Raw genomic sequence first — 25,935 nt, 5'->3', positions numbered from 1 at the left:
TCTGTCACTAAACCCATACCTGTCACCCAGCGCCTAAATACTAGGCCTCAAATTTAAATCCCTCTAAATCTCTCGTTACCCACCGCTGTACTGTTGTTGCTGGGCAAGATATTTAGTGTCCGTCAAAGCACATTTTTTGTTCTGGGTTGAAGTACAATTCCCAATTTAGCAATTTCATAATTTAGTGGTTTCTGCTATATCAGAGCTATTTGAAATCTATCCCTAAAAGGGTATATAATATTGAAGGTGCACATAGGGTCATTCAGAATAACTTCACACACACGCTTCTGTGCATTTCCAAGTCTAATTCTGTCACTAAATCCATACCGGTGACCCAGCGCCTAAATACTAGGCCTCAAATTTAAATCCCTCTAAATCTCTCGTTACCCACCGCTGTACTGTTGTTGCTGGGCAAGATATTTAGTGTCCGTCAAAGCACATTTTTTGTTCTGGGTTGAAGTACAATTCCCAATTTAGCAATTTCATAATTTAGTGGTTCCTGCTATATCAGAGCTATTTGAAATCTATCCCAAAAAGGGTATATAATATTGAAGGTGCACATTGGGTCATTCAGAATAACTTCACACACACCCGCTACTGTGTATTTCCAAGTCTAATTCTGTCACTAAACCCATACCTGTCACCCAGCGCCTAAATACTAGGCCTCAAATTTAAATCCCTCTAAATCTCTCGTTACCGCTGTACTGTTGTAGCTGGGAAAGTTATTTAGTGCCCGTCAAAGCACATTTTTTGTTCTGGGTTGAAGTACAATTCCCAATTTAGCAATTTCATAATTTAGTGGTTCCTGCTATATCAGAGCTATTTGAAATCTATCCCAAAAAGGGTATATAATATTCAAGGTGCACATTGGGTCATTCAGAATAACTTCACACACACGCTTCTGTGCATTTCCAAGTCTAATTCTGTCACTAAATCCATACCGGTCACCCAGCGCCTAAATACTAGGCCTCAAATTTATATCCCGCTGAATTTGAATACAATACATTGGGCCAAATAATATATTTGTTGTTGTGGTGAACCATAACAATGAGAAAAACATCTAGTAAGGGACGCGGACGTGGACATGGTCGTGGTGGTGTTAGTGGACCCTCTGGTGCTGGGAGAGGACGTGGCCGTTCTGCCACATCCACACGTCCTAGTGTACCAACTACCTCAGGTCCCAGTAGCCGCCAGAATTTACAGCGATATATGGTGGGGCCCAATGCCGTTCTAAGGATGGTAAGGCCTGAGCAGGTACAGGCATTAGTCAATTGGGTGGCCGACAGTGGATCCAGCACGTTCACATTATCTCCCACCCAGTCTTCTGCAGAAAGCGCACAGATGGCGCCTGAAAACCAACCCCATCAGTCTGTCACATCACCCCCATGCATACCAGGGAAACTGTCTCAGCCTCAAGTTATGCAGCAGTCTCTTATGCTGTTTGAAGACTCCGCTGGCAGGGTTTCCCAAGGGCATCCACCAGCCCTTCCCCAGCGGTGAAAGACATAGAATGCACTGACGCACAACCACTTATGTTTCCTGATGATGAGGACATGGGAATACCACCTCAGCATGTCTCTGATGATGACGAAACACAGGTGCCAACTGCTGCGTCTTTCTGCAGTGTGCAGACTGAACAGGAGGTCAGGGATCAAGACTGGGTGGAAGACGATGCAGGGGACGATGAGGTCCTAGACCCCACATGGAATGAAGGTCGTGCCACTGACTTTCACAGTTCGGAGGAAGAGGCAGTGGTGAGACCGAGCCAACAGCGTAGCAAAAGAGGGAGCAGTGGGCAAAAGCAGAACACCCGCCGCCAAGAGACTCCGCCTGCTACTGACCGCCGCCATCTGGGACCGAGCACCCCAAAGGCAGCTTCAAGGAGTTCCCTGGCATGGCACTTCTTCAAACAATGTGCTGACGACAAGACCCGAGTGGTTTGCACGCTGTGCCATCAGAGCCTGAAGCGAGGCATTAACGTTCTGAACCTGAGCACAACCTGCATGACCAGGCACCTGCATGCAAAGCATGAACTGCAGTGGAGTAAACACCTTAAAACCAAGGAAGTCACTCAGGCTCCCCCTGCTACCTCTTCTGCTGCTGCCGCCTCGGCCTATTCTGCTGCTGCCGCCTCGGCCTCTTCCTCCGCCTCTGGAGGAACGTTGGCACCTGCCGCCCAGCAAACAGGGGATGTACCACCAACACCACCACCACCACCTCCGTCACCAAGCGTCTCAACCATGTCACACGCCAGCGTTCAGCTCTCCATCTCACAAACATTTGATAGAAAGCGTAAATTCCCACCTAGCCACCCTCGATCCCTGGCCCTGAATGCCAGCATTTCTAAACTACTGGCCTATGAAATGCTGTCATTTAGGCTGGTGGACACAGACAGCTTCAAACAGCTCATGTCGCTTGCTGTCCCACAGTATGTTGTTCCCAGCCGGCACTACTTCTCCAAGAGAGCCGTGCCTTCCCTGCACAACCAAGTATCCGATAAAATCAAGTGTGCACTGCGCAACGCCATCTGTAGCAAGGTCCACCTAACCACAGATACGTGGACCAGTAAGCACGGCCAGGGACGCTATATCTCCCTAACTGCACACTGGGTAAATGTAGTGGCAGCTGGGCCCCAGGCGGAGAGCTGTTTGGCGCACGTCCTGCCGCCGCCAAGGATCGCAGGGCAACATTCTTTGCCTCCTGTTGCCACCTCCTCCTTCTCGGCTTCCTCCTCCTCTTCTTCCACCTGCTCATCCAGTCAGCCACACACCTTCACCACCAACTTCAGCACAGCCCGGGGTAAACGTCAGCAGGCCATTCTGAAACTCATATGTTTGGGGGACAGGCCCCACACCGCACAGGAGTTGTGGCGGGGTATTGAACAACAGACCGACGAGTGGTTGCTGCCGGTGAGCCTCAAGCCCGGCCTGGTGGTGTGTGATAATGGGCGAAATCTCGTTGCAGCTCTGGGACTAGCCAATTTGACGCACATCCCTTGCTTGGCGCATGTGCTGAATTTGGTGGTGCAGAAGTTCATTCACAACTACCCCGACATGTCAGAGCTGCTGCATAAAGTGCGGGCCGTCTGTTCGCGCTTCCGGCGTTCACATCCTGCCGCTGCTCGCCTGTCTGCGCTACAGCGTAACTTCGGCCTTCCCGCTCACCGCCTCATATGCGACGTGCCCACCAGGTGGAACTCCACCTTGCACATGCTGGACAGACTGTGCGAGCAGCAGCAGGCCATAGTGGAGTTTCAGCTGCAGCACGCACGGGTCAGTCGCACTACAGAACAGCACCACTTCACCACCAATGACTGGGCCTCCATGCGAGACCTGTGTGCCCTGTTGCGCTGTTTCGAGTACTCCACCAACATGGCCAGTGGCGATGACACCGTTATCAGCGTTACAATACCACTTCTATGTCTCCTTGAGAAAACACTTAGGGCGATGATGGAACAGGAGGTGGCCCAGGAGGAGGAGGAGGAGGATGAGGAAGAGGGGTCATTTTTAGCACTTTCAGGCCAGTCTCTTCGAAGTGACTCAGAGGGAGGTTTTTTGCAACAGCAGAGGCCAGGTACAAATGTGGCCAGCCAGGGCCCACTACTGGAGGACGAGGAGGACGAGGATGAGGAGGAGGTGGAGGAGGATGAGGATGAAGCATGGTCACAGCGGGGTGGCACCCAACGCAGCTCGGGTCCATCACTGGTGCGTGGCTGGGGGGAAAGGCAGGACGATGACGATACGCCTCCCACAGAGGACAGCTTGTCCTTACCCCTGGGCAGCCTGGCACACATGAGCGACTACATGCTGCAGTGCCTGCGCAACGACAGCAGAGTTGCCCACATTTTAACCTGTGCGGACTACTGGGTTGCCACCCTGCTGGATCCACGCTACAAAGACAATGTGCCCACCTTACTTCCTGCACTGGAGCGTGATAGGAAGATGCGCGAGTACAAGCGCACGTTGGTAGACGCGCTACTGAGAGCATTCCCAAATGTCACAGGGGAACAAGTGGAAGCCCAAGGCCAAGGCAGAGGAGGAGCAAGAGGTCGCCAAGGCAGCTGTGTCACGGCCAGCTCCTCTGAGGGCAGGGTTAGCATGGCAGAGATGTGGAAAACTTTTGTCAACACGCCACAGCTAACTGCACCACCACCTGATACGCAACGTGTTAGCAGGAGGCAACATTTCACTAACATGGTGGAACAGTACGTGTGCACACCCCTCCACGTACTGACTGATGGTTCGGCCCCATTCAACTTCTGGGTCTCTAAATTGTCCACGTGGCCAGAGCTAGCCTTTTATGCCTTGGAGGTGCTGGCCTGCCCGGCAGCCAGCGTTTTGTCTGAACGTGTATTCAGCACGGCAGGGGGCGTCATTACAGACAAACGCAGCCGCCTGTCTACAGCCAATGTGGACAAGCTGACGTTCATAAAAATGAACCAGGCATGGATCCCACAGGACCTGTCCGTCCCTTGTCCAGATTAGACATTAACTACCTCCCCATAACCATATATTATTGGACTCCAGGGCACTTCCTCATTCAATCCTATTTTTATTTTCATTTTACCATTATATTGCGATGCTACCCAAAGTTGAATGAACCTCTCCTCTGCCTGTGTGCTAGGCCTAAATATATGCCAATGGACTGTTGCAGTGGTGGCTGACATGAAGCCTGATTCTCTGCTATGACATGCAGACTAATTCTCTGCTGACATGAAGCCAGATTGTCTGTTACGGGACCTCTCTCCTCTGCCTGGGTGCTGGGCCTAAATTTATGACAATGGACTGTTGCAGTGGTGGCTGACGTGAAGCCTGATTCTCTATGACATGCAGACTGATTCTCTGCTGACATGAAGCCAGATCCTCTGTTACGGGACCTCTCTCCTCTGCCTGTGTGTGTGCTGGGCCTAAATATATGCCAATGGACTGTTGCAGTGGTGGCTGACGTGAAGCCTCATTCTCTGCTATGACATGCAGACTGATTCTCTGCTGACATGAAGCCAGATTCTCTGTTACGGGACCTCTCTCCTCTGCCTGTGTGTGTGCTGGGCCTAAATATATGCCAATGGACTGTTGCAGTGGTGGCTGACGTGAAGCCTCATTCTCTGCTATGACATGCAGACTGATTCTCTGCTGACATGAAGCCAGATTCTCTGTTACGGGACCTCTCTCCTCTGCCTGTGTGTGTGCTGGGCCTAAATATATGCCAATGGACTGTTGCAGTGGTGGCTGACGTGAAGCCTCATTCTCTGCTATGACATGCAGACTGATTCTCTGCTGACATGAAGCCAGATTCTCTGTTACGGGACCTCTCTCCTCTGCCTGTGTGTGTGCTGGGCCTAAATATATGCCAATGGACTGTTGCAGTGGTGGCTGACGTGAAGCCTCATTCTCTGCTATGACATGCAGACTGATTCTCTGCTGACATGAAGCCAGATTCTCTGTTACGGGACCTCTCTCCTCTGCCTGTGTGTGTGCTGGGCCTAAATATATGCCAATGGACTGTTGCAGTGGTGGCTGACGTGAAGCCTCATTCTCTGCTATGACATGCAGACTGATTCTCTGCTGACATGAAGCCAGATTCTCTGTTACGGGACCTCTCTCCTCTGCCTGTGTGCTAGGCCTAAATATATGCCAATGGACTGTTGCAGTGGTGGCTGACGTGAAGCCTCATTCTCTGCTATGACATGCAGACTAATTCTCTGCTGACATGAAGACAGATTCTCTGTTACGGGACCTCTCTCCTCTGCCTGGGTGCCGGGGCCTAAATATCTGAGAATGGACTGTTCCAGTGGTGGGTGACGGGAAGCCAGATTCTCTGCTATGGAACCTCTCTCCAATTGATTTTGGTTAATTTTTATTTATTTAATTTTTATTTTAATTAATTTCCCTATCCACATTTGTTTGCAGGGGATTTACCTACATGTTGCTGCCTTTTGCAGCCCTCTAGCCCTTTCCTGGGCTGTTTTACAGCCGTTTTAGTGCCGAAAAGTTCGGGTCCCCATTGACTTCAATGGGGTTCGGGTTCGGGACGAAGTTCGGATCGGGTTCGGATCCCGAACCCGAACATTTCCGGGATGTTCGGCCGAACTTCTCGAACCCGAACATCCAGGTGTTCGCTCAACTCTACTCTTAAGGTGTATTTTCATCTATAAACAGGATTATTCATATGCATCATAGATACATAAAGCTACTGTATGTATTTCACCCAATTAATACCGGACAGAAATAAATCACAAAGATTGTTGACTCACGTAACGTGAAGCCACTATTTTAACCACAATCTTCACAAGTGAAAATCGAATAAACTTTATTGACAATGTAAAACAATTACATACATGATGATAAAAGGCAGCACAAAAGTGAGATGCAAGGATGAGGAACAAGGCCCAAGAGGGGGCTGAGAGGTCAGCACACCAAGAGACCAGGGAAAGGGATGATGCAGAATAATGCAGAATGAAAAAATAGAAAAAAATGCCAGAACCACTATAAGCAATGAGCCCCAAGCTATGCGTCAGCAAAGGAAGGAAGTAAGGGCAAAAAGCTGGTGATTAAAGAAAAATCTTCATACCCTGGATGGTGTGTCAATCTCTCAGCCACCTACTAACCCTACGCCGTTTCGCCAGCAATCTGGCTTCTTCCGTGGATATAGGATGATTATTGATATGTGAATATTTTTCTTTAATCACCAGCCTTTTGCCCTTACTTCTTGCCTTTGCTGATGCATAGCTTAGGGCTCATTGCTTATAGTGGTTCTGGCAGTTTTTTACATTTCTTCATTCTGCATCATTCCTTTCCCTGGTCTCTTGGTGTGCTGACCTCTCAGCCCCCTCTTGGGCCTTGTTCCTCATCCTGGTATCTCACTTTTGTGCTGTCTTTTATCATCATGTATGTAATTGTTTTACATTGTCAATAAAGTTTATTCAATTTTCACTTGTGAAGATTGTGGTTAAATTTTTGGGTAACAATTAGAGTTGAGCGAACACCTGGATGCTCGGTTCGAGACGTTCGGCTGAACTTCCCGGAAATGTTCGGGTTCGGGATCCGAACCCGACCCGAACTTCATCCCGAACCCGAACTCCATTGAAGTCAATGGGGACCCGAACTTTTCGGCACTAAAAAGGCTGTAAAATAGCCCAGGAAAGAGCTAGAGGGCTGCAAAAGGCAGCAACATGTAGGGAAATCCCCTGCAAACAAATGTGGATAGGGAAATTAATGAAAATAAAAATAAAATAAATAAAAATTAACCAATATCAATTGGAGAGAGGTCCCATAGCAGAGAATCTGGCTTCACGTCACCCACCACTGTAACAGTCTATTGTCAGATATTTAGGCCCAGGCACCCAGGCAGAGGAGAGAGGTCCCTTAACAGAGAATCTGGCTTCATGTCAGCAGAGAATCAGTCTGCATGTCATAGCAGAGAATCAGGCTTCACGTCAGCCACCACTGTAACAGTCCATTGTCATATATTTAGGCCCAGGCACCCAGGCAGAGGGGAGAGGTCCCGTAACAGAGAATCTGGCTTCATGTCAGCAGAGAATCAGTCTGCATGTCATAGCAGAGAATGAGGCTTCACGTCAGCCACCACTGTAACAGTCCATTGTCATATATTTAGGCCAAGGCACCCAGGCAGAGGAGAGAGGTCCCGTAACAGAGAATCTGGCTTCATGTCAGCAGAGAATCAGTCTGCATGTCATAGCAGAGAATCAGGCTTCATGTCTACCACCACTGTAACAGTCCATTGTCATATATTTAGGCCCAGGCACCCAGGCAGAGGAGAGAGGTCCCGTAACAGAGAATCTGGCTTCATGTCAGCAGAGAATCAGTCTGCATGTCATAGCAGAGAATCAGGCTTCACGTCAGCCACCATTGTAACAGTCCATTGTCACATATTTAGGCCCACGCACCCAGGCAGAGGAGAGAGGTCCCGTAACAGAGAATCTGGCTTCATGTCAGCAGAGAATCAGTCTGCATGTCATAGCAGAGAATCAGGCTTCACATCAGCCACCACTGTTACAGTCCATTGTCATATATTTAGGCCCAGGCACCCAGGCAGAGGAGAGAGGTCCCGTAACAGAGAATCTGGCTTCATGTCAGCAGAGAATCAGTCTGCATGTCATAGCAGAGAATCAGGCTTCACGTCAGCGACCACTGTAACAGTCCATTGTCATATATTTAGGCCCAGGCACCCAGACAGAGGAGAGAGGTCCCGTAACAGAGAATCTGGCTTCATGTCAGCAGAGAATCAGTCTGCATGTCATAGCAGAGAATCAGGCTTCACGTCAGCCACCACTGTAACAGTCCATTGTCACATATTTAGGCCCACGCACCCAGGCAGAGGAGAGAGGTCCCGTAACAGAGAATCTGGCTTCATGTCAGCAGAGAATCAGTCTGCATGTCATAGCAGAGAATCAGGCTTCACATCAGCCACCACTGTAACAGTCCATTGTCATATATTTAGGCCCAGGCACCCAGGCAGAGGAGAGAGGTCCCGTAACAGAGAATCTGGCTTCATGTCAGCAGAGAATCAGTCTGCATGTCATAGCAGAGAATCAGGCTTCACGTCACCCAACATTGGAACAGTCCATTGGCATATATTTAGGCCCCGACACCCAGACAGAGGAGAGGTTCATTCAACTTTGGGTTGCCTCGCAATATAATGGTAAAATGAAAATAAAAATAGGATTAAATGAGGAAGTGCCCTGGAGTACAATAATATATGTTTAAGGGGAGGTAGTTAATGTCTAATCTGCACAAGGGATGGACAGGTCCTGTGTGATCCATGCCTGGTTCATTTTTATGAACGTCAGCTTGTCCACATTGGCTGTAGACAGGCAGCTGTGTTTGTCTGTAATGATGCCCCCTGCCGTGCTGAATACACGTTCAGACAAAACGCTGGCCGCCGGGCAGGCCAGCACCTCCAAGGCATAAAAGGCTAGCTCTGGCCACGTGGACAATTTAGAGACCCAGAAGTTGAATGGGGCCGAACCATCAGTCAGTACGTGGAGGGGTGTGCACACGTACTGTTCCACCATGTTAGTGAAATGTTGCCTCCTGCTAACACGTTGCATATCAGGTGGAGGTGCAGTTAGCTGTGGCGTGTTGACAAAACTTTTCCACATCTCTGCCATTCTAACCCTGCCCTCAGAGGAGATGGCCGTGACACAGCTGCCTTGGCGACCTCTTGCTCCTCCTCTGCCTTGGCCATGGGCTTCCACTTGTTCCCCTGTGACATTTGGGAATGCTCTCAGTAGCGCGTCTACCAACGTGCGCTTGTACTCGCGCATCTTCCTATCACGCTCCAGTGCAGGAAGTAAGGTGGGCACATTGTCTTTGTACCGTGGATCCAGCAGGGTGGCAACCCAGTAGTCCGCACACGTTAAAATGTGGGCAACTCTGCTGTTGTTGCGCAGGCACTGCAGCATGTAGTCGCTCATGTGTGTCAGGCTGCCCAGGGGTAAGGACAAGCTGTCCTCTGTGGGAGGCGTATCGTCATCGTTCTGCGTTTTCCCCCAGCCATGCACCAGTGATGGGCCCGAGCTGCGTTGGGTGCCACCCCGCTGTGACCATGCTTCATCCTCATCCTCCTCCTCCTCATCCTCGTCTTCCTCGTCCTCCAGTAGTGGGCCCTGGCTGGCCATATTTGTACCTGGCCTCTGCTGTTGCAAAAAACCTCCCTCTGAGTCACTTCGAAGAGACTGGCCTGAATGTGCTAAAAATGACCCCTCTTCCTCCTCCTCCTCCTCCTGGGCCACCTCCTCTTTCATCATTGCCCTAAGTGTTTTCTCAAGGAGACATAGAAGTGGTATTGTAACGCTGATAACGGCGTCATCGCCACTGGTCATGTTGGTGGAGTACTTGAAACAGCGCAACAGGGCACACAGGTCTCGCATGGAGGCCCAGTCATTGGTGGTGAAGTGGTGCTGTTCCGCAGTGCGACTGACCCGTGCGAGCTGCAGCTGAAACTCCACTATGGCCTGCTGCTGCTCGCGCAGTCTGTCCAGCATGTGCAAGGTGGAGTTCCACCTGGTGGGCACGTCGCATATGAGGCGGTGAGCGGGAAGGCCGAAGTTACGCAGTAGCGCAGACAGGCGAGCAGCGGCAGGATGTGAACGCTGGAAGCGCGAACAGACGGCCCGCACTTTATGCAGCAGCTCTGACATGTCGGGGTAGTTGTGAATGAACTTCTGCACCACCAAATTCAGCACATGCGGCAAGCAAGGGTTGTGCGTCAAACCGGCTAGTCCCAGAGCTGCAACGAGATTTCGCCCATTATCGCACACCACCAGGCCGGGCTTGAGGCTCACCGGCAGCAACCACTCATCGGTCTGTTGTTCTATACCACGCCACAACTCCTGTGCGGTGTGGGGCCTGTCCCTCAAACATATGAGTTTCAGAATGGCCTGCTGACGTTTACCCCGGGCTGTGCTGAAGTTGGTGGTGAAGGTGTGTGGCTGACTGGATGAGCAGGTGGAAGAAGAGGAGGAAGAAGCTGAGTAGGAGGAGGTGGCAACAGGAGGCAAAGAATGTTGCCCTGCGATCCTTGGCGGCGGAAGGACGTGCGCCAAACAGCTCTCCGCCTGGGGCCCAGCTGCCACTACATTTACCCAGTGTGCAGTTAGGGAGATATAGCGTCCCTGGCCGTGCTTACTGGTCCACATATCTGTGGATAGGTGGACCTTGCCATAGAAGGCGTTGCGCAGTGCACACTTGATTTTATCGGATACTTGGTTGTGCAGGGAAGGCACGGCTCTCTTGGAGAAGTAGTGCCGGCTGGGAACAACATACTGTGGGACAGCAAGCGACATGAGCTGTTTGAAGCTGTCTGTGTCCACCAGACTAAATGACAGCATTTCATAGGCCAGTAGTTTAGAAATGCTGGCATTCAGGACCAGGGATCGAGGGTGGCTAGGTGGGAATTTACGCTTTCTCTCAAATGTTTGTGAGATGGAGAGCTGAACGCTGCCGTGTGACATGGTTGAGATGCTTGGTGACGGAGGTGGTGGTGTTGGTGGTACATCCCCTGTTTGCTGGGCGGCAGGTGCCAACGTTCCTCCAGAGGCGGAGGAAGAGAACAAGGCGGCAGCAGCAGAAGAGGCCGAGGCGGCAGCAGCAGAGGAGGTAGCAGGGGGAGCCTGAGTGACTTCCTTGTTTTTAAGGTGTTTACTCCACTGCAGTTCATGCTTTGCATGCAGGTGCCTGGTCATGCAGGTTGTGCTAAGGTTCAGAACGTTAATGCCTCGCTTCAGGCTCTGATGGCACAGCGTGCAAACCACTCGGGTCTTGTCGTCAGCACATTGTTTGAAGAAGTGCCATGCCAGGGAACTCCTTGAAGCTGCCTTTGGGGTGCTCGGTCCCAGATGGCGGCGGTCAGTAGCAGGCGGAGTCTCTTGGCGACGGGTGTTCTGCTTTTGCCCACTGCTCCCTCTTTTGCTACGCTGTTGGCTCGGTCTCACCACTGACTCTTCCTCCGAACTGTGAAAGTCAGTGGCACGACCTTCATTCCATGTGGGGTCTAGGACCTCATCGTCCCCTGCATCGTCTTCCACCCAGTCTTGATCCCTGACCTCCTGTTCAGTCTGCGCACTGCAGAAAGATGCAGCACTTGGCACCTGTGTTTCGTCATCATCAGAGACATGCTGAGGTGGTATTCACATGTCCTCATCATCAGGAAACATAAGTGGTTGTGCGTCAGTGCATTCTATGTCTTCCACCGCTGGGGAAGGGCTAGGTGGATGCCCTTGGGAAATCCTGCCAGCGGAGTCTTCAAACAGCATAACTTGAGGCTCAGACAGTTTCCCTGGTATGCATGGGGGTGATGTGACAGACTGATGGGCTTGGTTTTCAGGCGCCATCTGTGCGCTTTCTGCAGAAGACTGGGTGGGAGATAATGTGAACATGCTGGATCCACTGTCGGCCACCCAATTGACTAATGCCTGTACCTGCTCAGGCCTTACCATCCTTAGAACGGCATTGGGCCCCACCAAATATCGCTGTAAATTATGGTGGCTACTGGGACCTGAGGTAGTTGGTACACTAGGACGTGTGGCTGTGGCTGAACGGCCAGGTCCTCTCCCAGCACCAGAGGGTTCACTAACACCACCACGACCATGTCCGTGTCCTTTACTAGATGTTTTCCTCATTGTTATCGTTCACCAAAACAACAAATTTTATTATTTGGCCCAATGTATTGAATTCAAATTCAGGCCTTTTTTTACAGACACTTAACACTATCTGGCTATCTATTTACGTACCGTATTACACTAATACAGGCACAGCAGTAACCACAGATTTAGCTGACTATAAATTTGAGGCCTATTATTTAGGCGCTGGGTGACAGGTATACGTTTACAGACAGAATTAGACTGGGATATGCACAGTAGCGTGTGTGTGAAGTTATTGAGAATGACCCTATGTGCACCTTGAATCTTATATAGCCTTTTAGGGATAGATTTAAAGTAGGCCTGATACAGCAGAAACCACTAATTTAGAGAATTGCTAAATTGGGAATTGTATTTCAACCCAGAACAAAAACTGTGCTTTGACGGACACTAAATAACTTGCCCAGCTACAGCAATAACCACAGATTTAGCTGACTATAAATTTGAGGCCTATTATTTAGGCGCTGGGTGACAGGTATACGTTTACAGACAGAATTAGACTGGGATATGCACAGTAGCGTGTGTGTGAAGTTATTGAGAATGACCCTATCTGCACCATGAATCTTATATACCCTTTTAGGGATAGATTTAAAGTAGGTCTGATACAGCAGAAACCACTAAATTAGGAAATTGCAAAATTGGGAATTGTATTTCAACCCAGAACAAAAACTGTGCTTTGACGGACACTAAATAACTTGACCAGCTACAGCAATAATGACAGATTTGGATGAATATAAATTTGAGGCCTATTATTTAGGCGCTGGGTGACAGGTATACGTTTACGGACAGAATTAGTCTGGGATATGCACAGTAGCGTGTGTGTCAAGTAATTGAGAAAGACCCTATCAGCACCTTGATTCTGATATACCCTTTTAGGGATGTATTTAAAGTAGGCCTGATACAGCAGAAACCACTAATTTAGAGAATTGCTAAATTGGGAATTGTATTTCAACCCAGAACAAAAACTGTGCTTTGACGGACACTAAATAACTTGACCAGCTACAGCAATAATGACAGATTTGGATGAATATAAATTTGAGGCCTATTATTTAGGCGCTGGGTGACAGGTATACGTTTACGGACAGAATTAGTCTGGGATATGCACAGTAGCGTGTGTGTCAAGTAATTGAGAAAGACCCTATCAGCACCTTGATTCTGATATACCCTTTTAGGGATGTATTTAAAGTAGGCCTGATACAGCAGAAACCACTAATTTAGAGAATTGCTAAATTGGGAATTGTATTTCAACCCAGAACAAAAACTGTGCTTTGACGGACACTAAATAACTTGCCATGCCACAGCAATAACCACAGATTTAGCTGACTATAAATTTGAGGCCTATTATTTAGGCGCTGGGTGACAGGTATACGTTTACAGTCAGAATTAGACTGGGATATGGCCAAAAAATAACCACACTATTGATGGTTAAATGCACTTGGTGTGACAGCTTGACCCTGATGTAGGATATAGCCAAAAAACAACCACACTATTGAGGGTTAAATGCACTTGATGACAGCTTGCCCCTGATGTAGTATATGGCCAAAAAATAACCAGACTATTGATGGTTAAATGCACTTGGTGTGACAGCTTCACCCTGATGTAGGATATAGCCAAAAAACAACTACACTATTGAGGGTTAAATGCACTTGGTGACAGCTTGCCCCTGATGTAGTATATGGCCAAAAAATAACCACACTATTGATGGTTAAATGCACTTGGTGTGACAGCTTCACCCTGATGTAGGATATAGCCAAAAAATAACCACACTATTGATGGTTAAATGCACTTGGTGGCAGCTTGTGCTGGCGCACCACAAGACACAAAATGGCCGCCGATCACCCCAGAAAAAAGTGAATGAAAAACGCTCTGGGCAGCCTAAAAACAATGAGCAATTGAATAGCAGCAGTTCAATCATCCACAGCTGCAGACCGATCACTGAATGAAGTCTTTTGGAGGAGTTAATCACTGCCTAATCTCGCCCTAACGTCGCAGCTGCAACCTCTCCCTATACTGATCAGAGCAGAGTGACGTGCTGCGCTACGTGACTCCAGCTTAAATAGAGGCTGGGTCACATGCTGCACTGGCCAATCACAGCCATGCCAATAGTAGGTGATGGCCTCTGGGGCAAGTAGTATGAAGCTTGTTGATTGGCTGCTTTGCAGCCTTTCAAAAAGCGCCAAGAAAGCGCCGAACACCGAACCCGAACCCGGACTTTTACGAAAATGTCCGGGTTCGGGTCCGTTTCACGGACACCCCAAAATTCGGTACGAACCCGAACTATACAGTTCGGGTTCGCTCATCCCTAGTAACAATGTATGTATTTCAGTCCACAGTCACATTAACAATTTTCCTGGTTAATTTTAGATATACAGTATGAGATATGATAAAGCAGTAGAACAGTGTTTCCCGCAACTTCTTCCCGCACACTGCACTTTTCCAAAATGGCAAGATAAAGGGACATGGTGTGGGTAGGGAAGCGGTGTGGGTGTCTTTGGCATGGAAAAATTGCTTAAACTATGCCCACAAGAGGACTGGTGCCTCTACATAACTTTGGTGCTTTCTCCAGAAGCACAGAGGGACATGAGACCGATGTGGGAAACCCCTAAATATATATGTAAATTGTGAAATAGTGTTCAAAAGTCAGTGTTAGGCTCCATTCACACATCCGTGATGTGTTGCGGACCCGCAAATTGCGGGTCGGCAACACACCAGCCCGTCACCCCCATAGAAATGCCTATTCTTGTCCGCAAGGTGCGGACAAGAATAGGACATGTTCTATCTTTTGCAGAGCTGCGGACCCAAAGATTGGGGACGCGCTCCGCAATTGCGGATGCAGACAGCACACTGTGTGCTGTCCGCTTCCATTCCGTCCCCATAGAGAATGAACGGATGCGGACATATTCTGTGGACGTGTGAATGGAGCCTAAGGTTGTGTAAAAGATTTGAGCATTTATGAGCACTAGTCTAAACTAGACTAAACTATTTCTGCAGTCAATAGTATCTAATTACAGTGCAGCTTTTATTTTTTAAGAGCACTATACAAAATTTAAATTGTGCTATGATTGTTATTGGCAACCAAGACACCTTGAGGGTCATTAACTATGCCAGAAACTGGTGTAAAAAAGTTACCATCTGTGAGTTTGCAACTTTTTGCATGGTTTTGTGCATAAATTTAGGGGATATTAAGTCCAGTGTACAATCACTGGTCTTTATAAATGAATCCTATTTGCTTTTAAAAAGTTTCATAAATCTCCCTAAATTTTGCTCTTTTATTCTAAGATATAGATTTAACCCTCACTGCTCTCACATTCATTGCACTGCTAATTATAATTTTTTTGTTTGAGAAACCCATGAGAAAGCTTACAGTAAAATTTGGATAAAGAAAATAAGCCATAGTTTTGTGAATACACAGTACGGTGCTGAGTGGAAACCAGATACAAACAGCATTGATGAGTAATGGGCAATAAAAGGGATTTTTCATTAATTTAATCATGTGGATGCATTGGCTTCTTGGATTTCATATGGAACTTGGCTTGTCCTTTTACCCTTAATACACTGCAGCCTACAGGAGAAGGACACTGTCCCAAATGTTCTATTCTGTTTGTGCCTGAATTATGGTGTAATTTCAACCAAACTTTGGCACATTTTAGATATATTTAGGCAAAAATTCAAAGTGTCTCACATGAGGGGGCATAGCTTAGTGGGAAAGGGGGCATGGGTTAAGCTGCATCATTTTGCACAAACATTTTTGTGCCACAAAATTCTGTGTCAGGCAACAGGTGGCCTAAAGTTAGACACAAGTGTCCAAAGAGTCTCCTAAGCAAGAGCTGTCATAAATTGCAATGGATCTTTAGCCTGCAAGTTTTATACTGTAGCCAGCTTTACTAATCCTGTCTAAAATATACAATGTTTTTTTTTTTAAATGGTATACCTGAACTTCTATGATATCTCCTAATTTATAAGTAGTGGTTTTCCCAACTTTTTTTTTATGAATTGAAGAGAATTTCCTTCTGATTAAGTGATAGCATATATCAAGCCTAAGAATGAAAGCCAGGAAAACCCAATACATCCCATAAATGTTACACACTATATGTAATAGATACAATATAATAATAGATATATAAAATGAAAACATATATTACTTCCTGATCAATTGGTGTATAACCTATGGTGTTCCCACTGATCTTAATAATGCAAACCAGGAAAACTATAAACTTTCTTATTCTCATCACAGAGGTGATTCCCATTATAAAGCCATTATCAGAAAACAACCCTTTAATAAATATTTAATTTGTCTTTTATTAAAAAATAGATTGTACTATTATTATGATGTTTGTATCTATCTATCTATTGTAAAAATGTAACTTTTGAGGTTGAGCACAGAAATCCATAGAAGATGTACTCCTATGAGATATTCATCATATATTAAAGTTATTTGCAGTTTTTTTTCTAAATAATGCAAATCGGAGGGGTCAGCTGTAGCATTTAAAGTTTACAAAGTGCTTAACAAAATCTGTAAAAAGGAGATCAATTTAGCAAAAATACAAAACAAACATCAGGTGGTAAAAGAGAGAAAAACAAATCCCCAAAAATTATTTAAATATATAAATGCTAAAAAAAACAAGGTCTGAGCAGGTAGGTCCCTAAATAATGGTAAAGGGGGGGGGGGGGTAGTGACTGAAGATAAGGAAAAGGCAGAGTTACTAAATGGGTTTTTTAGCTCTGTATATACAAAAGAAGAGAAAGGACCTGATATCTGTGGTGCTGGGGCTGTTAGAACATTTTACTGGATCCGGCAGGGTTCAGCAAAAATGCTTCCGTTGTATTATCTTTAAAATAACCAAGACGGATCCGTCATGAACTCCATTGAATGTCAATGAGGAAAGGATCCGTTTTCGATTGTGGCAGATTGTGGCAGAGAAAACAGATCTGCCCTCATTGACTTGCATTGTGGGTCATGTCTTGCTCCCCATCCCAGGACTGAAAGTAAACTACAACATGTTGCGGTTTGCTCTTCGGTATGGGAACGCAACTAAACGGAACAGAATGCATTTTCGTGTATTCTGTTTCGTTCAGTTCAGTTTTGTCCCCATTGACAATGAATGAAGACAAAACTGAAGCTTTTTTTTCCTGATATTGAGCCCCTATGATGGATCTAAATACCGGAAAACTAAAACACTAGTGTGAAAGTAGCCTCAATAAGGTAAATGTGAACAAGGCTCCGGGTCCAGATGGATTACACACAAGAGTGCTTAAAGAGCTCAGTTCAGTCATTGCTGTTTATAATTAGTAAGGATTCTCTAGGGACTGGTACAGTGCCAAGTGATTGGCGCAAGCAAATGTGGTGCCCATATTCAAAAAAGGATCTAGGTCGTCCACAAGTAATTATAGACCAGTTTGTTTAACTTCTGTTGTGGGAAAAATGTTTGAAGGACTCTTAAGGGACTATATACAAGAGTATGTGACTGTAAATAATATTCTAAGTGATAACCAACATGGGCTTACCAAGGACAGAAGTTGTCAGACTAACCTGATTTCTTTTAGTTTTTTTTTGTTTTTATGAGGAGGTGAGTAGTAGCCTGGACAGAGGGGCGGCTGTGGATGTAGTGTTTCTGGATTTTGCAAAGGCTTTTGATACTGTTCCTTATAGACACTTAATAGGTAAAGTAAGGTCTATAGGCTTGGAAAGTATAGTTTGTAATTGGATTGAAAACTGGCTGAAGGACCGTGTCCAGAGAGTTGTGGTCAATGATTCCTATTCAGAATGGTCCCAGGTTATAAGTGGTGTACCCCAAGGTTTAGTGCTGGGTCCTCTATTATTTAATTTATTTATTAATGATATTGAGGACAGGATGAATAGCACCATTTCTATTTTTGCAGATGACACTAAGCTATCTAGTACTGTGCAGTCTATAGAAGATGTTCATAAAATATAAGCTGACTTGAACACTCTGAGTGATTGGGCATCAACTTGGCAAATGAGGTTCAATGTAGATAAATGTAAAGTTATGCATTTTGGTAATAATAATAAGTGTAATTGAATAAACAGTGACTCAACCAACCTGAGAAATTATGGTTCGGTGCACCCCCACGACACACCCACTATCGATGAAGGAAAAGCAAAATAAATATATTGATTGGGGGAATTCTACTATTTAGTATTGTATGCAATACATGTGATCCACTTAGATGAAAAAAAAAATATGTTTATTAAACTACAAACACCTATATCCAGAAATGTAATTATTGCTTACCCGGTTGGTCGCCCTATAAACTGGCTAAATTCAACCAAACATCCAAGATTCAACCAAACATCCACCTCATGCACTTAAGATATTGTCAGACATACATGATTTGATAAAATATACATAATCCACAATCTGATGCAATAAATGTCTCAAGTCGATGACTTACTGAAGTACAGGGTAGGCCATTTATATGGATGCACCTTAATAAAATGGGAATGGTTGGTGATATCAACTCCCTGTTTGTGGCACATTAGTATATGTGAGGGGGGAAACTTTTCAAGATGGGTGGTGACCATGGCGGCCATTTTGAAGTCGGCCATTTTGAATCCAACTTTTGTTTTTTCAATAGGAAGAGGGTCATGTGACACATCAAACTTATTGGGAATTTCACAAGAAAAACAATGGTGTGCTTGGTTTTAACATAACTTTATTATTTCATGAGTTATTTACAAGTTTCTGACCACTTATAAAATGTGTTCAATGTGCTTCCCATTGTGTTGAATTGTCAATGCAACCCTCTTCTCCCGCTCTTCACACACTGATAGCAACACCGCAGGAGAAATGCTAGCACAGGCTTCCAGTATCTGTAGTTTCAGGTGCTGCACATCTCGTATCTTCACAGCATATGCTGTGAAGATATGAGATGTGCAGCACCTGAAACTACAGATACTGGAAGCCTGTACTAGCATTTTATATTCTATATATTGTTGTATTCGATTTTTTTTATCTATATACTGAAGCTGATCAACTTGAGACATTTATTGCATAAAATTGAGGATTATGTATATTTTATCAAATCATGTATGTCTGACAATATCTTAAGTACATGAGGTGGATGTTTGGTTGGATCTAGAATTTTTTATTTTTTGTCGCAAGTTAGTGGAATATGAGACTTTGTAAGGAAAAAAGAAAAAAAAAGAAAAATCATCATTTTCCGCTAACTTGTGACAAAAAATAAAAAATTCTAGGAACTCGCCGTGCCCCTCACGGAATACCTTGGGGTGTCTTCTTTCCAAAATGGGGTCACTTGTGGCGTAGTTATACTGCCCTGGCAATTTAGGGGCCTAAATGTGTAAGAAGTACCTTGCAATCAAAATGTGTAAAAAATGGCCTGCGAAATCCGAAAGGTGCACTTTGGAATATGTGCCCCTTTGCCCACCTTGGCTGCAAAAAAGTGTCACACATGTGGTATCGCCGTACTCAGGAGAAGTTGGGCAATGTGTTTTGGGGTGTCATTTTACATATACCCATGCTGGGTGAGAGAAATATCTTGGCAAAAGACAACTTTTCCCATTTTTTTATACAAAGTTGGCATTTGACCAAGATATTTTTCTCACCCAGCATGGGTATATGTAAAATGACACCCCAAAACACATTGCCCAACTTCTCCTGAGTACGGCGATACCAGATGTGTGACACTTTTTTGCAGCCTAGATGCGCAAAGGGGCCCAAATTCCTTTTAGGAGGGCATTTTTAGACATTTGGATCCCTGACTTCTTCTCACACTTTCGGGCCCCTAAAAAGCCAGGGCAGTAAAAATACCCCACATGTGACCCCACTTTGGAAAGAAGACACCCCAAGGTATTCAATGAGGGGCATGGCGAGTTCCTAGAATTTTTTTTTTTTTGCATAAGTTAGCGGATATTGATTTTTTTTTGTTTTTTTCTCACAAAGTCTCACTTTCCGCTAACTTAGGACAAAAATTTCAATCTTTCATGGACTCAATATGCCCCTCAGCAAATACCTTGGGGTGTCTTCTTTCCGAAATGGGGTCACATGTGGGGTATTTATACTGCCCTGGCTTTTTAGGGGCCCTAAAGCGTGAGAAGAAGTCTGGAATATAAATGTCTAAAAATGTTTACGCATTTGGATTCCGTGAGGGGTATGGTGCGTCCATGTGAGATTTTATTTTTTGACACAAGTTAGTAGAATATGAGACTTTGTAAGAAAAAACAAAAACAAACAAAAAATTTCCGCTAACTTGTGCCAAAAAAAATGTCTGAATGGAGCCTTACCAGGGGGGGTGATCAATGACAGGGGGGTGATCAATGACAGGGGGGTGATCAATGACAGGGGGGTGATCACCCATATAGACTCCCTGATCACCCCCCTGTCATTGATCACCCCCCTGTAAGGCTCCATTCAGACGTTTGTATAATTTTTACGGATCCATGGATCGGATCCGCAAAACACATGCGGACGTCTGAATGGAGCCTTACAGGGGGGTTATCAATGACAGGGGGTGATCAGGGTGATCACCCCCCTGTCAATGATCACCCCCCCTGTAAGGCTCCATTCAGACATCCGCATGATTTTTTACGGATCCATGGATACATGGATCGGATCCACAAAACACATGCGGACGTCTGAATGGAGCCTTACAGGGGGGTTATCAATGACAGGGGGTGATCAGGGTGATCAGGGTGATCACCCCCCTGTCAATGATCACCCCCCCTGTAAGGCTCCATTCAGACATCCGCATGATTTTTTACGGATCCATGGATACATGGATCGGATCCACAAAACACATGCGGACGTCTGAATGGAGCCTTACAGGGGGGTTATCAATGACAGGGGGTGATCAGGGTGATCAGGGTGATCACCCCCCTGTCAATGATCACCCCCCCTGTAAGGCTCAATTCAGACATCCGCATGATTTTTTACGGATCCATGGATACATGGATCGGATCCACAAAACACATGCGGACGTCTGAATGGAGCCTTACAGGGGGGTTATCAATGACAGGGGGTGATCAGGGTGATCAGGGTGATCACCCCCCTGTCAATGATCACCCCCCCCTGTAAGGCTCCATTCAGACATCCGCATGATTTTTTACGGATCCATGGATACATGGATCGGATCCACAAAACACATGCGGACGTCTGAATGGAGCCTTACAGGGGGGTTATCAATGACAGGGGGTGATCAGGGTGATCACCCCCCTGTCAATGATCACCCCCCCTGTAAGGCTCCATTCAGACATCCGCATGATTTTTTATGGATCCATGGATACATGGATCGGATCCACAAAACACATGCGGACGTCTGAGTGGAGCCTTACAGGGGGGTTATCAATGACAGGGGGTGAACAGGGTGATCACCCCCCTGTCAATGATCACCCCCCCTGTAAGGCTCCATTCAGACATCCGCATGATTTTTTACGGATCCATGGATACATGGATCGGATCCACAAAACACATGCGGACGTCTGAATGGAGCCTTACAGGGGGGTTATCAATGACAGGGGGTGATCAGGGTGATCACCCCCCTGTCACTGATCACCCCCCCTGTAAGGCTCCATTCAGACATCCGCATGATTTTTTACGGATCCATGGATACATGGATCGGATCCACAAAACACATGCGGACGTCTGAATGGAGCCTTACAGGGGGGTGATCAATGACAGGGGGGTGATCAGGGAGTGTATATGGGTGATCACCCGCCTGTCATTGATCACCCCCTGTAAGGCTCCATTCAGACGTCCGCATGTGTTTTGCGGATCCGATCCATGTATCCATGGATCCGTAAAAATCATGCGGACGTCTGAATGGAGCCTTACAGGGGGGTGATCAATGACAGGGGGGTGATCAATGACAGGGGGTGATCAGGGAGTGTATATGGGTGATCACCCCCCTGTCACTGATCACCCCCCCTGTAAGGCTCCATTCAGACATCCGCATGATTTTTACGGATCCATGGATACATGGATCGGATCCACAAAACACATGCGGACGTCTGAATGGAGCCTTACAGGGGGGTTATCAATGACAGGGGGGTGATCAGGGAGTGTATATGGGTGATCACCCGCCTGTCATTGATCACCCCCTGTAAGACTCCATTCAGACGTCCGCATGTGTTTTGCGGATCCGATCCATGTATCCATGGATCCGTAAAAATCATGCGGACGTCTGAATGGAGCCTTACAGGGGGGTGATCAATGACAGGGGGGTGATCAATGACAGGGGGTGATCAGGGAGTGTATATGGGTGATCACCCGCCTGTCATTGATCACCCCCCTGTAAGGCTCCATTCAGACGTCCGTATGCTTTTTGCGGATCCGATCCATGTATCCGTGGATCCGTAAAAATCATACGGATGTCTGAACGGAGCCTGACAGGGGGGTGATCAATGACAGGGCGGTGATCAATGACAGGGGGGTGATCAGGGAGTTTATATGGGGTGATCATGGGTGATCAGGGGTTTATAAGGGGTTAATAAGTGACGGGGGGGGTGTAGTGTAGTGTGGTGTTTGGTGCGACTGTACTGAGCTACCTGAGTCCTCTGGTGGTCGATCCTAACAAAAGGGACCACCAGAGGACCAGGTAGGAGGTATATTAGACGCTGTTATGAAAACAGCATCTAATATACCTGTTAGGGGTTAAAAAATTCGGATCTCCAGCCTGCCAGCGAGCGATCGCCGCTGGCAGGCTGGAGATCCACTCGCTTACCTTCCGTTCCTGTGTGCGCGCGTTCACAGGAAATCCCGGCCCTCGCGAGATGACGCGTATATGCGTCGTCGTGCGCAGGGCTGCCACCTCCGGACCGCACATCTGCGTTAGGCGGTCCGGAGGTGGTTAATAAATATATATATTTTTCATCTAAGTGGATCATATGTATTCCATGCAGTACTAAATAGTAGAGTGCCCCACAATCAATATGTATCTTGAAAATAATATTCTCTGTGCTTCATATGTCCTAGGGGATGTAAGACTGGGTGAGTCACTTGTAGATCATAGATTGAATAACAGCATACAAAGTCAATCAGCTGCTTCTAAGACCGCTAGGATATTGTCATGCATTAAATGAGCATGGACTGGTGGGGCAGGGATGTAATTCTACCACTATACAATGCATTGGTGTGACCTCATCTGGAATATGCAGTTCAGTTCTGAGCACCAGTCCATAGAAAGGACGCACTGCAGCTGGAAAAAGTACAGAGGAGAGCGACTAAACTGATAAGGGGCATGGGGGGTCTTAGCTATGAAGATTAAAATAATTGAATTTATTTAGCCTTAAAAAGAGACGTCTAAGGGGGGACATCATTAACCTATACAAAAATATAAATGGGCCATACAAAAGATACGGAGAAAAACTGTCCCATGTAAAATGCCCTCAAAAGACAAGGGGGACAGGAGAAGAAAAAGTTCAGTCTCCAAAAGCGTCAAAACTTCTTTACTGTAAGAACTGTAAATCTGTGAAATAGACTTTCTCAGGACGTGGCCACAGCAGGAACAGTGGACAGTTTTAAAAAAGGTCTAGATGTATTCTTAAATGAAAACAACATTAATGCTTATGAAAACGTGTAGAAATCTGAGTCTATTTCCTTCTGGTATTCGCGTCCCCACCAATCGCTTGGTTGAACTTGATGTACTTATGTCTTTTTTCAACCGTATTAACTACGTATGGAAGGTGGCATCTCTGAAGAAGTCTTGTAATACTCTATAGTGGCTAATATGCAACAAGGCCAATTAAAACAGACAGAATCTTTCAGCACTGAAAGCACTAGAACAGATAAAGCAAACATTTGCATTCACCAATATTGAGAACTTAGATGAGGATGTTTTAGGGCTTACAGTTCAACATCTATGCCTGCAAGCAAATAATGCAAAATAAGAATAACTTTGCTAAGGGATCAGTTTTGCAGCAAATTATTACATTCAGCTTTCCACATTTTAATCACTCACCTCTGTCAGTTTTTGTGGTTGCCAAAAACATTACAGGTAATCCAATTGCTGAAGAAAGGATCCAGTTGCAGACATTAACAATTTTAGCATTCCGTGGTGTCCTGAAGTCAAGAGCTTTCACTGGATGGCAAACAGCTATATACCGGTCAACACTCATTGTAGTGAGAGTGAAAATGCTTGTGAACATATTATAGTAGTCTATTGAGATAATAATTTTACATACAATATTACCAAAGGGCCATGTTCCCATTAGGTAGTTCACACTTTGAAATGGCAAGGTACTTGTTGCAAGGGCATCTGCTAGGGCAAGATTAAATATGTAGATATTGGTAGCTGTCTTCATTTTGGTGTACCTAGAACATAAAAGAGTGTTCCATTAGCCTTTAGTAAATATCTACATTTTTTTTTTATAAAACTGTAAACTAGAACACCTTTGCTGTATTTACCAGTCTAATAGCCATACATCCTAAGTACTTTCTATAAACACAACTTAGGCAAAAACATAATTCAGATCATTAGAAATGCTATAAAAATGTGAAATACTGTACATACAGTATAGGTGTACTGTGCATGTCTGTGGTATGGTAATTAGATTTCTAAGGGAACCTATCACTACAAGATGAAATGCAATCTGCAGCAGAAACTGAGCAGATCGATAAATAGGGGCATATTTATTAAGACCAGCATATTAGACACCAGTCTTAATAAATCCCTGAGCTGGCGGTGGTTCTGCCGAAGTTGTGAAGAGGTGACAGCCTCTTCATAACTTCGACGGATCTTCTGCCAGTTCTTTTCTATTCCTGAAACAGGCGTAGAGAATAGTAATTGAGACAGGGCCTGCCCCCCTATCCCGCCCATGCCACGCCCACTTTTTTAGACCTGGTGTGATCAGGGGAAAGCTGCAGAGTGTGGCGCAACTAGCATTTGCGCCGCAATCTACGCCTGAAATACACCTACTATAGGCATATTTCAGCTTAATAAATGACCCCCATAGTTTGGTGGGAAAATATTATGGCAAAACCTGTAATTTATAAGCCTACATAAATCACTGCTCTTTCTGAGCTTAGTTGGTCACTGGGGCTGTCTTTTGATAGTACTATGAGTAAAAATAGATGAATGTCAGTCACTGATAAGATGGCCCTTGTGTAGAAAAACTTAATACAGAGCAGAGATTTATTTGTATAAACTACAAGTTTTGCTGATTCTTTTCACACAAAACTATCTATCAATCTGCAATCGCAATGCATTTTGTGGTGACAGGTTCTCTTTAAGAACTGAAAAGACGATTTAAGAACTAAGGGGAAGATTTATCAAACTGGTGTAAAGTAGAATTGGCTTACTTGCCCATAGCAACCAATCAGGTTCCACAGCTCCTATGGAAAATGAAAGGGGGAATCTGATTGGTTTATAAGGGCAACTAAGTCAGTTCTACTTTACACCAGTTTGATAAATCTCCCACTAAATGCTATATCTCTATTCAGCACTATTGATAGAATTAGGTTGCCATATTACAGCTAGTGATGGCCTTGTGGGTCAGTTTGCGGGGAACTTTGAGCGTTCGCGATCCGCTGAAATATGACTATGTTTGCGCGCGCCATATTCCTTTGCATTTCACCGAACTTTGACCCATGACACATCCATCAGGTGGGACAGGACAGCCAATTAAGATTCACATGGACACACCACCATCCTATAGCAGAACCCGATTGACTGCCATTTTACATTCTGTATTTTGTCAGTGTAGGGAGAGGTTGCTTTGTGGAGCAGGGACAGGCAGTTAAGGACACCAAACGCTATCTAATAGGGCCACAAAAGTCCTTTTAAGGACTGGTATAGGTGTG

The 25,935-nt window shown here is 45.9% G+C and overlaps 1 protein-coding gene across 1 annotated transcript in view; it reads right to left on the bottom strand.

Annotated features, from left to right (window-relative positions):
• Window positions 1-25,935, bottom strand: part of OPRM1 (opioid receptor mu 1) — a 173,965-nt gene that overhangs the window by 6,034 nt on the left and 141,996 nt on the right. Inside the window, exon 2 of the mRNA XM_044290574.1 lies at window positions 24,095-24,447. Within this exon, the coding sequence (XP_044146509.1) occupies window positions 24,095-24,447 (353 nt within the window). The remainder of the gene's footprint in view (window positions 1-24,094; window positions 24,448-25,935) is intronic.

The sequence above is a fragment of the Bufo gargarizans genome, chromosome 4 (assembly GCF_014858855.1).
Source record: "Bufo gargarizans isolate SCDJY-AF-19 chromosome 4, ASM1485885v1, whole genome shotgun sequence".
Lineage (NCBI taxonomy): Eukaryota > Metazoa > Chordata > Amphibia > Anura > Bufonidae > Bufo > Bufo gargarizans.
The sequence above is the reverse complement of the archived record's forward strand: the minus strand, read 5'-3'. Positions and strand labels throughout refer to the sequence as shown.